We start from the raw sequence: 12,347 nt of genomic DNA on the forward strand, positions 1-12,347 counted from the left end.
CGTCAAGTTATAATTTCATGCCAACTCAAAGACTTTGGACTTGAAGTGACAAGTATACATGAGTACCAATTGTTTTGGAGCACTTCGTCCGACTTTCATGTCCATGTTAACATAGTTTCATAATATGGATTTGATAGTATCTGAGCATAATAATATCGAGAAACAAAAGTATTTTAGTAATTGTAACGGTTTTAGTCCACGTTCCATTCTGGTGAGAATGCACTGCTCTCGTTGAAAACACGGTTGGTTCGTTATGAATCGTAACGGGATTTCAGACACGTACAGAGCAGAGGTACATAGAAAATGCGCGACTACGGAGGTAAGAAAAATGCACGGTAACACCGAGGACTCAAGAAAACGTCAGAACATAGAAGCCAGACTGGAATCCGGAAGCTTTGCGTGCTTGAGGGAAGCTGCTCTTATCGTCTAGTCGCGGCAGTGTCTCTGCTCCATTTTCTCCCTTCCATCTCTCTCTCTCTCTCTCTCTCTGACTTCTGCTCTATGAATCAATATTATCAACGTCCATGCACCAGGTCTTGCCAGGATGACTGGAAAGCTGTTTGGCAAATGCAGCCTCGAGACCGGGTGGATTGAAAGTGGGAGGATGGCCATTCCTGAGGGGAATCACCTGCAACCGATAACCTAGACGACTGTCTAGGCGCTTGTCGGTAAACCGGTGTCGATTTTCAATCCGGATATATGTCGCGTCCTCCTGTCCTTGGTGTAGGAATTCAGTACCAGCTCTGATTACCGTTGAATTATAAATAAATATCCACGAGCACACGACGCGACTCTAAGTTGTATTCGAAATCCTGCACTACGGTACCCGGTAACTTTTCTCACCCTCGATATCTCAGCCTCGCGTTACCCTAGAACTAGAGATCAGCTAGGCGAGCACCACATAGTGCAATGTCGTGTCACCTTACCGCCTTCATAAATTGATTACAACTTCTCTTGCCTCACATCAGCTGCCTCTCCGGGTTTTCGTGTGTTCCTCTTCGTCTAATCACTTTAAACACTCTGCTCTGGGTCCCTTTTACCATGTTTCAAGAACAATATCCCTCACCGAAAGTACGATCCAGCCGGAAAGCGTGATCTTTGCTTAATGGACGGTGAGAAAAATTCGCGCAGGTCTTGTACCTACTTGGTTTTTTCATTCTTCTTTCTTTTTCTATTCCAAGTACGGATTTTCATTTTGAACATCTCTTCGTGTAATTGACGAATTACCCACTGAACCGAATATCGAATCCCTACTGTACAATAATCGCATGATAATATGCATTCGGTTAAATACCGCACTGAACATAATCGACCATGCGATTGAACGTCCGGTTGACTGAATCTTCAACAATTCTCACACAACTGATCTGCGTGGAGAAACGACAGCTTGATTATCATAACCACGTAAAGAAACTTTTAAACCTCCCGGTTCAAGAATGAACATTTAATAGTTTTCCACTGACTTAACGTATGCTGAGTTAATCACCCGACCCAACTAAGGTAAGTGTACCAATTATTGACCCTGTACCAATTATTTACCTTGTTTGGCTGTATCTGTTTGATCCTTAGTTATAAAACAACCAAAAAATAAACTAGCAGTGTTTAAACTTCTGGAAATTGGTTTTAGTCATAGAGAAATTCACAATTTGTGCCTTCAATTTATAACTTTGTAAAATGAAAGGGTCGATAATTGGGTCTAAACGTGTCAATAACTCGTAGACTTACCTCAAGCTCCGGCTTATTGGCAAAATAACAACACACTGAACAGAATGACAGTGAAAATTTACCTGGGATTATTGTTAGGCCGGTTAGGAAATAGAAGGTTTGGGAGCTGAGCGATCAGTACGAGGTTTTCAACCCCGAGTCAGACCCGACAAAAACTTTTCCAGGTCAGTGTGCGGGTGTTCCGTAAAAGTTACGCATCGAAGAACGACACGAGGTGAAAGAATCAGAAGGTAAAGAATCGTGATACCCTATTACCGGACTGTCCATTTGATGAAAAAGGACGTCGAACACAAGGTTGAATCGAAATAATACGAAGGGTGCGCGCGTCCAGCGTTTGAACCGTTGAGTCTTGATCGATTGTGATGCCCGTATAAAAGGCGACTGTGACAGATAAAGCGAGAAAGAGAGATAGAGATGGAGAGAGAGAGAGAGAGAGAGAGAGTTAAGAGCGAGAGAGGTTAAAATGAAGAAAATATGAGAGTGGATAAAACGTCAAGTCGAGTTAACGCAGCGGCAGCAAAGAGCGTAGATTCTGTCAGTTGTTCGCGGGTTTTATCCAGGGGTTAAAATGATAAGCGGGGATAAGTCAATGAAAGGTAGTGGCAGCGGTGGGATGGCTTCGGACCGAGATGGGGAGTCGAGTGGGATAAAAGTTGGGGTGAAAAGAATAGAGGGAGGAGGGGGAGCAAGGGAGCGAATCTATCGAGGTGTGTTTGGTGAGTCTGGCTTTCATCCCCCGCCGAGGTATAACGCAGCTATTTGCTTAATGCCGTCTGCAGGCGAGTAACAAAATATTCCTCCGAGTAGCAATGCGCTTTTGCTCTTTGGACGATTGCGTTATATCCGGAAAAGCGAGAATTCGCCACCTTTCCTCGATCTGCGGCAGTAAAAAGAGGGCGCCACCGACAGAGAAGATCCCAATTCCGTCGCCTGACTAGACGATCGGAATGCAAACGACTGTCTTTAGGGTTGATCAGCCTCTTGGGTTCTCTGGAACCCGCGGGTCACCAGAGATTCTCGAGGTTTATGGATAGGTTCGTGACCTCCGGTTCATCCTCTTTCCCCTCGCGGGATATTAGAGCTACACTCATGATTGCCGCCCAGTTTCGACCCCGTTTGTCCGGTGTCAGTCCAAGCCGGAAAGGAACCGGCAGTCGACAAACGAGCCGCGCTCCTCGACCGGAAGTTGTCCGGATTTTGGAGCTCCTGCAGCCAGGGATCACCGAATTTCAGGCTCGGGTTGAACCTGGAGACGTTATTAGCGACGGAATCCAGTCGGCTTTGAGACAGATGTGAAAATTCGACTCTCATGAGGGTGTCAAGCTTCTGCACTCGCCAATTACGCCCTTCGGTATGTTCCTGGATTTGGGATTCGGGATTCCTTATTCCAAGGGCTTGGTTCGTTAGCGCCGAATGTCGCCGAGAGCCAGAGTCAATCTACTTTCCTGGACGCATGGCTCGACTACGGGAACAGTAACCGTAAACGTTTATGGCAGCGTGGCTATCGTCCTCCTCGTCTCTTGACGACGACGGATCTCGTCGATACTTAACTTCCGCATTGATTTTTTTTCCACCCTCTGATACCAAAGTCCGTCAAGTTGTATCCACGTTCAGAAAAACGATCAGTTCTCAAGAACTAAATTGTTTTACTGTGGCTAAATTTTTATTAACATCTACAAAACGTACCAATTCATCTAATTATGTTTTAAGAATTGATTTTATTGTAGGTACACGGAAAAAGTTTTCTCCGAGTGCCGATGAACCAAACCTTCGAATTTCAAACTTCAAAATTGCCCGAAAGCAAGACATAAGAAACTTTCCACGGGTCGTAAAAAAATATTTCAGTACGCGTTTAGGCTGCCTAATTGCGGTTGAATAGATTGAGGGGGGGGGGGGGGTTACCTATTTTTAGTTTTTAGGAGTTATTTTTTGAAAGAAAAACGAAAGCATTCAGAACAATTTCAATTTGAGGGCTTTATTATTCATAGTTTCAAGAATATTTGCGGATTTTTTCACTGAGATTAATAACAAAATGTTGGTTCGCGACTTATATGCGCCGTTCCGCCATTTTGTTATTAATTTTAATGAAAAAATTCTAAAATGATCTTCAAACTATAAGTAACGAAGCTCTCGAACTCAAAGTGTTCTTCCAAGTGTTTTCATTTTCTTGAAAAAAAAAAACCCCTAAAACTCCAAACTGTAACCCCTTCCTTAACCTGACCAAAATCGGCTGACGGGAAATGTCTGGAAAATACAGAAGGTTCCTTATAAGCGGTTTGTTTTCACGGTCAGACACACATAACTCTTGGAAATGTGAGAAATTATGCATTTCTATGTTCATCGAGAGTGAAATTTTCTCTCTGGACACGGGAGCCGGGATCATTATTACAGCCACGGTTTCATTTAATTAAGGTCCGCAAAACAATGTTGTCCAAAAGAGAAGGGAATTTTGTATACCTACAGAAACCCTTATTTCATGCTTTTTCGCCTCATTCTTCATCTTCTTGTTAATTCGTCATAACGAAGCGGCCGTTGCCCGTTGCCCGTTGCCCGTTGCCGGAAGGTAAGGGAGGCGGTAATGAGCTCCGCACTTCCGCGTGCTGGAATGGGTCGGCAAAAACTTAACGTTATTTCCTGCCACAGCTCTGCCCGGTCACGAAATTATTCTAGCTATTCATTTTAAGCTCTTCGTTGCAGACGCTCCGGTCGTGTTAGCCCACATGGCCAAAGGCTACGACCCCGAGACCTTGAGGGAAGGTGACGACCTCAAACTCGTCTGCGAAGTCGACAGCAATCCGAGACCGGACACCATTACCTGGTACCACGATGTGAGTATCGAAAAAGGCGCAAGCCTTGGTAGAAATGTTCGTTAGAAATAGCCATAAGATAACTCAAATTTTTGTCAAATTTAAAAGGTTGAATTTCGAAATCGTTGAATCAATTCGGTCGCTTTACCTTTTCAATCACACATTTTTGAACTCAATATTTTGGCCTCAATTTTTTTACCTGGAGGTTTCTGGGGTCACTGATCACAAATCTGAGGTCGGAATTTGACAATCGCAAATCGAAGATGGCGGATTGAAAATCGAAAAAAACTATCAAATCCGACGATTCTGGCCAAAACTTGTTACTCGTGGTTTTCAGGGTCGCTGATCACGAATCTAAAGTCAAAATTAAATGATTTCTAAAACCAAAATGGCGGATGTAAAATTTAAGAAACTATCAAACAAGATTTTTCCACCTTTCAGCAGTCATATGAAGTACCAAAGATCATTTAAAGTTGTAAATAAACTGTGACAAGGCTAGGACATGGAAATTTTTAAGGTGTCACGTTGAGGATCCCACAGTGACTGCAATGGTTAAACTGAACCTCGAAAATCAAACGCTAAATACTTGATTTTATCATCACCAAATTTTGATCTAAAAATCACTTCCAAAAGATAATTCACCAGACTTGAATAGAAAAATTATTCCATCCTTATAAAAAATTCCGGAATGTATATTAATTGAAGGAAATGAAAAATTGCTGTGAAAAATATTAAATAATGGAATCACGATGAACATCCGAATAGATGAATTTTATCATAAACTGAGAAAAGTAGGTAGCAATTTAAAAAAATAAGAGATGCTAAAACCAGCGTAATTCTTTGTACCGATGATCTTCAAGAAATAAAACGAGCTTCTCCGCTTGTTTGTTTCTACTGTAATTTCCCCGGCAAAGTGCCATGAGCTTGCGCAGTATATCCACTCGTGGATTGTAACTTGAAATAAGCCGCATTTGACTGTTGTCTGCCGTTGAACAATTAGTAGCAAAGAACTTCGAGCCTGGTCTCTCTGCAGTCTTCAAAGGAAAGTCAAACAAACAAAAGCCGGTTCCTTCCGAGGTATTAAGAAACTGATCGTTTAAATATCGTTATCTCAAAACCAAATCAGACCTCATTCGAACGAAATGTCAGAATCGTAACGCAATTTACTGAAAAGCATAGTGAGAATGTTCGATGAATTTAAACTGTAAATTATACACTGATCTTTATGGCAATAAAGCAAAGTACTTCGACACCGAAAAAATCCCTGATTTCTTGATCAATGAAAATCAACACAAGATCATTTGAAAAGGAAGGAATTCGTTTTCAATTTTCATTTGGCAAAGGGAACAAATTTAAGGTGTTATTTTATAACCAAAATGAGTCTCAAATAGAATATTAAACACTTTCGAACAAGATAAAAATCTGTGATAAAAATCAAACATAACCAATTTGATAAGATTATTCGTTTTGAATAATAATAGTCCCAAAAAGTTGTTGATAAATTGTTTGAACAAAAATTTGTATAATAAGTCTCTAGTAAATTTTTTTTTCAATCCATATAAAATGAATTCATTGATTTTTCTGAATACCAATGAATTTTTTTGAAATTTCTAGTGATTTCGAATAATTCGGTTTTCCAAAATATTCTAATGCTCGATTTATAAAATTATTCGTTCCATGCCTTTAAAAATTGTTCAGTGTAACGTATAACCATTTAAAAAACCCTATCCAAAAATTCGAGACCTTTGATCGATTTTGAAATTTTTTTAAATTCTCTAGAACGTGTTTTCAAAATCGCTGCAAATTCCATGAAAAAGAAAAAAAAATGAAAAATTCATTTGTTTTCAGAAAAATCAATGAATTAATTTTATATAAAATTAATAAAAATTTCAGTATAGATTTGTCACACAAATTTCTGTTCGAACAATTTATTAATTAGAAAATACGTCTCGGAGCACGATAAATTATCAGATCATTAAAACGTACGAATCAACTGATGTACTCGCAGAATTAATTACGTAAATATTTCAAAGTTTCAGTTTTTAATCAGAGCTTTCGGAGCTTAGTTTGTTCATCAACTTTCACTTAGTTTTATTCGGTTAGACCTTACGGTTGTGAATTTTCAACTAAATCTTTATAAGATCTGAGATCGACTCAAAGTGAACTAAAAATATCCAACGTATTGTGAAAAAAATGCCTGTATTTAAACGAAGGAAAATATTCGTCATTCACTGAAAAATATCTCGAACAGCGTAACTCGTACGTAGGTATTTTTACGCAACGGTAGATCAGAGGATTGGAAGAGTGTGGAGAGAATGTGAAGAAGTTTCGTGAGATCAAAGGGGCCGAGATGACGACACTTCCGAATTCCTGGAACGCGGGCAAAATGGCGTATATTATCTGTACCACGGGAAAAGTAATCGGGGAAAGTTTATCCCACGGGGGTTGGAGTTTCCCGTACGTATATTATATAATTCATGGTGAAAATAGGTGGCGGTTCACGGTGAAATTGTGTGAGTTCCTAGAAAATACGCGGCTGCGAAAAGGTTGCCGGCTAGTGTATAAATATTTATAAAGGAAGGAGCATTAGCGAGAGTAACTCCTCTTTTAAGAAATGCAAAAACTTACTAATGCAGACGTGGAACGTAAGGAGGTGTGTCCTGTAGTTCTCCGCAAACTCTGTATGTGAAATTCTTTACCAACATCTGACCCTCAACGTTCCTGATTTTCTTTAAAAAAATTTTGAAACAGTTCAAAACCCGAATTTTTTTCGACATTTTTCATCCGGCTGGTCGATTGTTTATAATGATTGAGAGCGATTTTGAAAAGGATCTTATTTCATATTCTGTAATTAATTGTGATCTAAACTTGTGATCGAAGAAACTGTAAATTTATTTATCAATTGTTTACAATTTTGTAACTCAGATCACACTTGAGAATAACCAAAAATACTCGATTATTTTTCCTCACAATCAGTTTTTGTTATTCACTTCCATAAACGATGCAGTACAATATCAATTTATGTGATTAAAGTATGAATTATTATTATTGTCTCACTCACTGTACCTATTTGATATAATAAGTGAAAGACGAATGAATATTTTCACCAGATATTGAAAAATATTTTGAATGAAACTATAAATTATCAAAAAACCTGTTCCGCTATTAAAACTACCTACTCAAATTTACGAAATTTTGGTTTTAATTCATCCGAGTCGTGTTCGATTATTTGATTCACCTCGATAAATCGATGCATCGATTGCTTTTAGCTTATCGTTAATGTCCACAGTATAAAATGTCAATCATTAAAATATTTCAAGTCTAAATATTTGGTTATTCGTGAATCTCGGGACGACTAACACGGCAGTTTTCCAATTTTTAATCCCTCTGTTTTTTGGTCGTTCGTAAAATTCAACCCCCGAGAAATAATAATGCTCCAACGGTATAATATCTCTTTGTAAAGGAGTCCGAAAATTCGGAGGGTCTGAGCTCGGGATAAAAAATTTCTCCCTAATGCGACCGGAGGTAATTCGTCCGATTTTTACAGTCGTTAGCTTATCCGCGAAGCAATGCATTAACCGAACCACCCGCTTTAATTGCTGAACAAAACTTTTATCCGGTCGTGTTGATCCCTTGTAAAAACCGAATGTAAAATGGGATTCTAGATTAAAGAGACGGCGGTAGAAAGGAAGGAAGGTACGGGTCGATTTTTATTGCCGACCAAATTTCCCAGGCATTGAAATGTCCAATTTATTTTTTTACTGTACCGAAAAAGAAAAAAAGAAAAGTTTCGCACAATTTTCTCTTATTGCTGCAGCCTTCTTTTTTCGTTTGAAAATATTTGCAATTCTAATTTTTCATCCTGTAAACCGAATGCAAAATTCGAAAATTTTCCCAACGATTTTCACTTCCATTTTCGCACTTCCTGTCTATTATAGCGTTTCCATTTTCACGCCTGAATAATTGCGAGTGCTTTTACCCAAATTCTAGAAATCTGTCGTAATGGAAGATGATTATATAACGTAACAATGAGAACTGCGTTACTATCAAATTGTGAAAAACGTGAAAAATCATAACAAGCAGTGTAAAAAGTTCAAGTCTTTTGAAAATATATTTGAATTCGTACCTAAAACTGAAGATTTGAATATTCAGGTATTCAGAATGAAAAAAGTATCATACGATTTTGGGAAAATTGATACTCACAAAAATACTCAAATCTATCATTTTCATCGAGGTTAAAAAACTTTCAAAACTGAAAATAACGTATTCAAAAATTCGAAACAAAAGTTGATTATAAATTTCTGAAAACGTTAGCGTTACTTTTTAATTTATCGTCTTGTTAATTTTGTTAAATTTATTAATCGAGGATTGATTAAAAATTTCGATGCGATTAAAAGTGAACATAAATCGCTTGGATTTCGTTTGAAAAACTTCATTTTCTTCCAGTAGAAATATATTCCGCAGTCGGTTTCTAACACAATTCCGAGCATGGTAAAGATAACCAAAGCCTAAGGATGCAAATTTTAGCGATCGAAGATCGTATTTCCGGGATCTTATAAATCCTATTTGTGAATTACGGTCGCTCGTCTGAGGGAGCCAAAAATCGAGGGTGAGAAATGCAGGACGGAAGAAGCAAATTCAGCTGAGCGAATAACGATTCAGGAAATATAAACGATGTCTGTCGCGCCGATGGTGTTGTACGTGTGTATATATATATAAATGTATGCATATACATATAATATATATATGTGCATGTATAGGTATGTATATCGTTTAGCTGCGGAGCTGTAAAATATTCGAGGCCTGAATCCGCGAGTCGATCCAAACGCTGCTCGAGATCGAAAAGGGGAAAGGAGTTTGCGAATGAAAATTCATTGGGACTCGTCAGAAATAACAAAATTATTCAATTTCCACCGACGTGGTCGTTGAGCGGGAATCAGGAATGACTTCCTGATCAACGTGTCTCGCCTGGATCGATGTTGACTGAGAAAAATTTCATTCGTTACAGTGACTTGAAAAATTGAGTAAAACATGTACCGTTAAAAAAAAAAAATAAAAATAGTTAAGGACTGAACGGTAACCGGAACCGAAAATTTCTCTCAGTGTACGAAATTTCACACCCCGCCTCAATTTTCGCAAGGCGAAACAGTAGCTCCGTCTTTTACCTTGTGCTCTACGTGCACACTTTGCATGCGGGAAGAAAAATAACGGATCTGTCTAATTTAATTGCATGTAATTTGAACTGGAATTTCCAACAACCTGTTCAGTCGAGTTCGATCCGCGTTACATGTTCAGCAGTTCCCAGTTTCGTTCAAAAGATGGATCACCGAGTTGCTGACCATTTTTTTCAACACACACACACACACACACACACACACAACAAACAAAACATTCCTCCCACCGGATTGCAAACACGCGAGTTCAATTCCGCATCGCGTGTGTGAATTCCATTCGGTTTACACAGTGAATAAAAACAAAAAACAAGACCGGGAAGAAAAATAAAAAAAAAAATAAAAAATAAAAACCAACGCTGCTGTTTCCGCAAAAACCCGATCGTGAATCACGGGGTTCAAGAATTTTCATAAGCATTTTCTTGTTGTTTCTTTTTTCTCTAAATTAAAATTAGTACCCTTGATATTATTATCTAATATGTTCTCCAATACGGTTAAAAATTATAACGTTCGAATTTTTCCTTACTCGTATTTTTTTTTTTTTTTTTCTTTTTTTTTTTTGGTAATCCCAATTTTCAAACGGATTCCGTTATTTTGCTCGGAACAAAAATTGGCAACCTTTGAAATTATTCTGTATCGTATTATTCGAAATATTCTCTATAATTTGGCATATAAATTTTGATCATAAAAATCGGTACATCGTTGCTCGTTGTTATTTTTCAACACGGCAAAATTTCCCCCGAGGAATGATCCTCACCCCAGTTCCGGATGTATAAAGAAATTCTACCATCCGGAACGACCCAATCACTTTCACCACGAAAAAACGGCCGAGCCGAAAATCCGGCAATCATTCCTATTGCCGAACGATTTCAGCTGCTCGAGTAACCCGTTTAAAATTCCACTATCGTCAAAATTTTAACGTAAACATTCAAGAGCCGTTTCGTATGTTGGATTTATCACATTTAGTTTAGGCATGCGTGTAACAAATTTGATCCACCAAAAATCGTATACAACGCTCTAGAAAGTTTCGTTCAAAATTTCATGACGAAATTGATTTTTCAATAAGGAATCAAAGGTTTGGAAACAATTTTTTGTTAGGGTAAATTTTTTTCACTACGTTTTTAGAAAACCTAAAAATGATATTAATAAAAAAAAAAAAAAAACAAAAAAACAACATATCGACAAATTATGTACAGAATTATACAGTCTTGGGGAAAGTGACATATTTATTTATTTTCTTTGTTTCTGAAACTTTATATATGTATATATATATAATTATACATACAATGGTTCTGTGTGAATAATTTTTGCCAAACATTATCGTAAATTTTTATTCTCGTTGAGCGGAGCAAAAGAAAAAAAAATGGTGTATGAAAAATGAAATTAATTCCAAACGAAACGCGTGGCGCTTTTTAAAACGATGTTATATTTCTGGTATTTTTCACAGGCTTAAATAATTCGGGAAAATGTTACGACCGTGAAATTTTTCTCGCTTTTCCTTTACTTTCTTTCTTTCCTACTCTTCTCTCTCTCTCTCCCTCTCTCTCTGCTCACCAAATTCTCATCTGTTTCGCCAATATAACAACGTGATATGTGAAAATCATACTTCGCTCACGGCTGTTTCATTCAATTTATCTTCACTTCCTCGCCCCGAAGCAGGAACTTACGAAGAGTCTGGCGTGTACGAAAAAGTGCTCGCAATCAGCTGATGGAAATAAATCGTTAGTGAAAAAAAGAAAAAAAAAAAAGGACAATTCGTAATTTGCTACGAAATTGCGCAGATTATATAGTCGTGGAATCATAGCTGTGAGATTAATCGAATTAACTAATCAAAATCGTTGATTAATCGATTAATCGTGCACCACGGCACGGGATAAAAAAATCCAAATTTTGAATACGAATAAATAAAGGACGTGAAAGGTAAACGCCGTTAGCATTAATTATTAAATGCATTGTTATAAACCGCGTCAGTTCTTATTCGCGAGTATTTTCAACCGATATATACGCGAAAGCCACAACGATAATAATTGCAGCAATATAAAATCCCGAGATACGCGTAGAAGAGAGTTGGAAAATCAAGAGCTGAGAAATGGATCCATAAATCTGTCGGTCTATCCCGGCATAACGAAATAATTACAACCGACGAAAGCTGATTAGTCAAAACCTGGAACAATTCGCGAGAAACTAATTAAAGCTCGCGGTTTTTACTTTCTCTCGACTTACAAAAAAAATATCTTTAAAATTCTACGATTGAATTATTGCATAGATTTCACAATTGTAAACAATTTGTGAACTTCATAGTTTCTGCGGAGTTGTTATTGAAATTAAAAAAAGAAAAAAAGAAATCGAGTCGTATAAAATACGGTATAAAAAATTTGCAGTGCAATTAATTTTTTGGGTTTACACATAGTCAGATTTATTACGATAATATCAATATCAATGAATTGAGATTGAGATTGAGTGGAAAAAAAGAGTCTACTTTCAAATTTTGATCACCCTGAAAAATTAAGTGGGAGAGGAGAAAAAGAAATTGGTTATCTAAATAATGAAATTGAATAGAATTGCGTGAGAAATAAGGTTCGATGATACATAATTCAATCGACTCGTGTGAAATTGAATCCAGCCATTCTCCTCCGGGAACAAA

At 37.7% G+C, this 12,347-nt stretch overlaps 1 protein-coding gene and 1 long non-coding RNA gene across 5 annotated transcripts in view; one reads left to right on the forward strand and one right to left on the reverse strand.

Annotated features, from left to right (window-relative positions):
* The window catches only part of LOC124222679 (uncharacterized), a 161,009-nt gene that overhangs the window by 115,953 nt on the left and 32,709 nt on the right, over positions 1-12,347 (reverse strand). The gene's annotated exons all lie outside the window — the stretch shown is intronic.
* Positions 1-12,347, forward strand: part of side (sidestep) — a 119,672-nt gene that overhangs the window by 78,396 nt on the left and 28,929 nt on the right. For both annotated transcript variants that reach the window (XM_046633908.2, XM_069137606.1), the window contains one exon: positions 4,423-4,553. In XM_046633908.2, coding sequence (XP_046489864.1) covers positions 4,423-4,553 — 131 coding nt within the window. The remainder of the gene's footprint in view (positions 1-4,422; positions 4,554-12,347) is intronic.

The sequence above is a fragment of the Neodiprion pinetum genome, chromosome 7 (assembly GCF_021155775.2).
Source record: "Neodiprion pinetum isolate iyNeoPine1 chromosome 7, iyNeoPine1.2, whole genome shotgun sequence".
In the NCBI taxonomy this organism is placed as follows: domain Eukaryota; kingdom Metazoa; phylum Arthropoda; class Insecta; order Hymenoptera; family Diprionidae; genus Neodiprion; species Neodiprion pinetum.